Source organism: Phlebotomus argentipes, unplaced genomic scaffold (genome assembly GCF_947086385.1).
Source record: "Phlebotomus argentipes unplaced genomic scaffold, Phlebotomus argentipes genome assembly contig_5, whole genome shotgun sequence".
NCBI classification, from domain to species: domain Eukaryota; kingdom Metazoa; phylum Arthropoda; class Insecta; order Diptera; family Psychodidae; genus Phlebotomus; species Phlebotomus argentipes.
In genome coordinates, this window is record NW_026776165.1 from 8,567,712 (window position 1) to 8,573,776 (window position 6,065).

General features: G+C 42.3%; 1 protein-coding gene across 1 annotated transcript; it reads left to right on the forward strand.

Annotated features, from left to right (window-relative positions):
• The first annotated feature begins 540 nt into the window (after positions 1-540).
• Positions 541-4,011, forward strand: LOC132255944 (uncharacterized). Its single transcript, XM_059752118.1, has 4 exons — positions 541-776; positions 852-1,420; positions 1,483-2,056; positions 2,756-4,011. The coding sequence occupies exons 1-4, from the start codon at positions 659-661 to the stop codon at positions 4,009-4,011; spliced, it is 2,517 nt and encodes an 838-aa protein (XP_059608101.1). The 5' UTR covers positions 541-658.
• The last annotated feature ends 2,054 nt before the right edge of the window (positions 4,012-6,065 follow it).

Sequence of the window (6,065 nt, forward strand, 5' to 3'; positions counted from 1 at the left end):
TCTGAATGCTAGAAAATGTATTTCAATATTAAAAATTAGTGTAAAACTGCAATCCTGAGCAATGTTTTACTGGTTATTTTATGACCAAGAAGCGTACTCAATATTTTTCATACTTGAGTTTCAAGCTTCACTCCACAGTCGCATTAATATTATAGCTTTGTAAGATGAAATCGATAATTTGTGACTTTCTGTAATAAAATCAATTTACGATTTGACTGATATGAACATTCCGTCTTACAATATATACAACTTAAGCGTTTTTTGTTTTGCAAATTCAATGAGTTTCTGCAATTATTGTACGTATTTGAGTGCCGCTTTTCTCAAGTGCACAAAGTTTGTAGAGATTCTCGGAGAAGCGTGAAAATCACGCGTGTCCCAAAATTTCCTACAAGTGTTCAGTGTGATGTGTTATCAATTAAGCTCGATGGTTGTTTAGTCCATTGTTGATTTTTTCCACAATATCATTGCTCATTCAAGTATAATCATGAGCTGAAAGCTTAAAGTGCCGTTGAATGATTGATAGCGCGGCAATCTCGTGTGTGAGTATTTGAAGAAGTATTCTATACACGGTTTTTCTCGAGTGAGAGATGGTGAAATATAAAGACATCCCACAATTGTTGCTTCTGCAAGTCAGTCGCGTTCCGTGCTGTGTCGAAAGATGGGTGGAGTGCAGGTTATGAAGGTGTTGCATTTTCTGATTGTGCTATCATGCTGGCGCTTGTCCAGCGGGAGAATTGCAACCGCAATTGATCATGACGTTTCCCCACTAATGGAGCGTGAGTTTCCCCATATAAGCACATTCAATAATTGCTCAGAAAGTGTGGCTCGATGACTCAATGTGTCTTCCCCAGCTTGTGAAATCTACGTCACCGGAGGCTTAGGTGAACCACAGCCGTTAATTCTAAATCGCGATGCGACTGAGTTCGTTGAACCGAACAGCAAAACGGGAATTGTGCGATTAAATCCAGGTGACGTAATTTCTCTCTTCTGCACAAATGGCTTCGACAGTCCTGCCGCCACGGACAGCCTCTTGACGGCCACTTGCTTGACCGGCAATCACTTCATCATCGGCGGCAACAAGATGAGCGAAATGGTCTTTTCGGACATCGTGTGCAAGAGCTATCCTTACCACACGGCCAGACTGTCTGGAGACAAGTGTGCTGACGGCGAAGGCGTCGACATTGAGGTTGGCTTCATTGTGAAGGAGCTCTTCATCGAGCTCTACCACATCTGCCATGATGATATTCGCGAGAGTACACTTTATGTGTCCCACTCTATGCATCCCGGAGCTGATGGATACCAGAGTGGATTCCCGCGTCCTTCGTGGCTGAGTTCGGACTTCTTCGGTGGAAAGGATGCCAACGGAATCTACACGAATGTCAATCAGAATGCAATGGTGGCTAAAATTCTGGGATCACAGGCAAGTCCATTCGCCATACATTCAGAAGTGGGATCGATACGATGTTTTTCATTAACACTCAGGAACTGGCTGACAAGTTTATTCAGCCCACAAACACCGAAGTTTATCTCGCGCGTGGACACTTGGCGGCCAAGGTTGACTTTATCTACGGTTCTCAGCAGCGGGCGACATTTTGGATGATGAATGTGGCTCCGCAGTGGCAGAAGTTCAATGCTGGAAACTGGGAACGGGTGGAGAGTAGCGTCCGCAGGATGGTGTCTCAGAGGAACCTCTACTTGGAACTCTACACTGGCACTCATGGTGTCCTGACACTGCCCGACGTCAACGGACAACAGCAGGAGATCTATCTGCACTTCGATGAGAACAATAACGGCCAGATACCCGTGCCGAAGCTCTACTACCGTGTTATCTACGACAGGTCCACGGAGAAAGGTATCGTCTTGATAGGCGTCAACAATATTCACGTCACCTTGGACGAGATCGAGAGTCAGGGCTACATCGTGTGCGAGGATGTGGCAGATGAAATTGACTGGATCAATTGGGACAGAAGCAATCTCCTCCTCGGATATTCCTACGCTTGCGAAGTGAACGAATTCAAGCAAGTGGTTGGACACCTTCCAGATATTAAAGTGACTGGTCTGTTTGTTTGAGTCAATGACTCCTTACAAAATAAAGTAAGACAAATGACTGGAAATCAGAATGGTCAATTTTGATTGAAACATGACGTGATAGATAAGGCTAATTAAATTGAAATCAAGACACAAATTAATCATGCTTCATTTAAATCAATCCTGAATAGTTCAATTTATTGGCATTTTATTAACCCATAGCTGTTGTTTTGTATCTCCTCTATGTTCTGCTCTTGGTCCTGTACTCACTTGACTTCTACTGCTTGGCATATTTATCCATTTCTGAAGATGCTTTCGAGGCAGCAAATGACAATCTATGCACAGTTTGTTAGTGGAATTGAGTTGATTCAATCTTAAATCTGAAAAAGATGTAAATTTCAGTCAATTACACGCCTGTTGCATATCTTATCCTTCTTCTTTTGAAGTTTTCGGAAATTTCTACTAATGAATCGTGGTTACACACTCACTATTTCTTCTGTTGGAGACAAGAAGAGTCTTCAGACTTGAATTTTATCCCTATAAGCAGTGTACTCACAACTTACAGTTTTATCAATGCATACGCTTGTTTCCCATAAAGGGTTAATGAGTTTTCTGGTCAGAGGCTCTTTAAAAGCGCTCCCGCTGGGAAAAATTGTCTGTACTTCTTGAATAAGTGTCGAGTGCACAATGTGGAAGATAAGTGTCTACCTCTGGACTTTGCTCATAGTCCTTAGCCACAGCTATGGAGTGCGTGGCGAGGAGTTACTGGACTACGATGCTGAGATGGAGGCTGTGGAGGAGCCTCCAGTTGAGAATGAGAATGAGCGTCCTTCGGTGAACGCTCAGTGTTCGATTCTCTGGTTCAATGTTGGTGATCCTCAGCCTCTGTTCCTTCGTCCCAACACGTCTGAGTTCTTCCTCCCAACGGCGTCTAATGGCATCATGCGTCTCTCGGCTGGCGAGCAGATTGAGCTCTTCTGCTCAACGCACTTCCCACTCTTCGGCACCAATGTCCAGACAATCTTCGCCACTTGCGTGAGTGCCGACACATTTTCTGTGAATGGAGCGCACCACCAGATTTCCAGGCTCACCTGTTCAGGCTACCCTACTCACACGGCCAGGAATACAGGCAGACAGTGCCATGGCAGCGGCAGCCGATTGACTGAGATTGGATTCGCAGTGAGAGAGAGATTCTTTCACCTGTTCGACGTGTGCCACAATACGGGCACTTCAACGACCTTTTACACTCACTTCTGGCTCAGACCAGGCAATCAGGGCTTCCAAAGGGGCTTTCCAAGGCCACCCTTCATCCAGTATGATCACTTCCCCTCTGATCTCAATGTGAATCTGATGTACACGCGCAACAGACAAAGGCAGACCATTGCTGGAATTCTGGGCAGCCAGAACTTGGCCGATGATCTCATTCACCCAACCAATGACTACTTCCTCGCGCGCGGACACATGGCGGCCAGAGCGGACTTCATCTTTGGCAACCACCAGAGAGCCTCCTTCTACTTCATCAACGCCGCGCCACAATGGCAGACCTTCAATGGTGGCAACTGGGAGAGGATTGAGGACGGCGTGCGGCGCTTCGTTGCAGACAGGGGCATCGAAGTGGAGGTGTACACTGGCGTTTGGGGTGTTCTTCACATGGCGGACGTCAATGGCAATCCGCAACCTCTCTTCCTCGTTCCCGATGCCACAAATCCGCGCATTCCCGTGCCCAAGTTCTACTACAAAGTCGTGTTTGAGCCCAGAACCAGCTCAGCCATTGTCTTCATCGGCGTGAACAATCCCTATGCGACCCGACAGGAAATCACAGATGAATACATGCTCTGCAGAGACGTTGGAGACCGCGTGAATTGGCTGAACTGGGACAGAGAGAGATTGTCCCTTGGCTTCTCCTATGCTTGCGAGTGGCATGACTTTGTCCGTGTGGTGGATCATTTGCCAAATTTGAGCGTGACACGGCTCCTGATTTAGCCAGGACATGTTCAGCATTTTCCCATTTCCGGCGCTGCTAAATAAACGTTGATGAACACATTGACTTGCATATTGGCAGATTTTCAATTCTTTCTTGTGCAGCAGCAGAAGAGGAAATTATTGGGACAGGCGCTTATATTTTCTCAAGTGCATAAAAAAAATCCAATCTACTCCACAATTTCCGGCCCGTCATTTTTATAGTGGTGAATAATTGGAGAGGATCTATTTCTCTAGCAAAAGGTTCTGACATGACGATGGAAATATGCTTGTCTAATGACTAAAAGTAATAACCTTCAAAAATACATGAACGCTCGATATTAAACTGTCTATCTTAAGAAGGAAAGCAATTTTTGATAGAATTCCATGGAAAACATACATAAATCATCAAGGCTTCGGGCTTTTCTACCTCCTGAGGCCTTTTTGCAGCCATCAAAGCAGCCGTTTGGGGTATTGAATGTGGAGAGAGAGAGAGAGAGAGAGAACGTAGTCATGTACATATTCAGCGCGCCTGCATTATGAATAGGGTTTATGTATTCCCCGAAAACTCATGTTCGAGAAAATGCACAATTTTGGTTTATTCAATCTACTTGTTTGGGGTTAATGTGACATCTAAATATGGGTTCTGACCACACAATAAACTTTTGTCTTGGCTCTCTGTAATCCTGCTATTCTGCGTGCTATCTGACCATTACAATTTTGTACTCACAGTAATATATCTAATCAGAATAAATGGCGCACAGTGATGAACTATTGAATTGATTTTACCGACACACAACTCGTGAAATAATGAAGATGAAATTACGTTGATAACCAATGAAAATTGGAAGAAAAGTACAAAGTGCAATGCAAAGTAAATTTTATGCGATCAATTAGAAAAATTAAAATCGCATAAAAACTACATTCATTTCGTATTCTTTGAAATCAATATATTTTTGTCTTTTGGAATATTTAATTCAATGTCAGAATAAGAAAACCATCGTGAAAAAACATCGAATGACTCGATTTGGATTTGAAATATGATTTTATGGAAAATTCTGTTGAAATTATTATAATTTATGGCGGCAAATCAATGTTTATTTTAACATTTTACTCGAATCCCAATAAAACTCTGTGTTACTTGGTATTTCGAAATTAAATACTACCCTTTAGAGTAGGTCAACAATCGACACTTGTGTGTAACTTTTAATCCTGGAGCTTAATCTTTCAACATTTGTTGAAAGCTGATGATTATTTGTTATGCCACAAAACCACACAAAACTTTATGCATATCTTTGGGACATTTTCTTCCTTGTCCTCATTGTTTCTTCCTTGACGTCCTTTGTAATCAGTTGAGTTTCTTTGATAAAGCCTCACTCAGTGGAGGAGAAAGACAATAGGTGTTTGCTAGCGAGACATAAAATCGCACCTATCATTTATTACTCTGCCTAAATGCTGTCTTTGTGGTTCTCTGGTTTGGTGAGAAACGCCCCACATTGAATATATTGCAACCATCTCGATTTAATTTTACATTCATTTACTTAATTTTGGCAAATTATGTAGCAAAATCAAACATAATTAAAACGCATACGCAGTAGAATGAATAAGTAATTATGCAGCAAAATCGATTGAGTGCTTTCGACTGTACATTAATTCTCCACAACGCACCGATTGGTGAAATTCGTGAATTTTACATATTAGAACACAAGAACAGTTTCTGACGGTGATTTCAGAATTTTAACACATTTTTTTTCTCCTTGTGGGTGTGTTTCAGTGTAATTCCCACTTGGTTAATTAAGGGGCCGGGAGCATAATTATAGCGTATGATAAATGAGTACGGAATGACTATGATGTGGCTCTCTAAAAAATAAGGTTGAACTGCCAGGTTTTCACTCTGTAGCTCATTAGATAAGTTTAATGTGAATTTATTGGTTAGATTTCTGGTTGTGTGAATTCTAAGCATATTAAATTTCAATACCATATGCAAAATACCCTGTAACATCACTAATGAAAATTGTTTGTCCACCAAAAAGAGATCAATGAAAATGGGCGTAATCAATTTTACCAGTGAAACATAA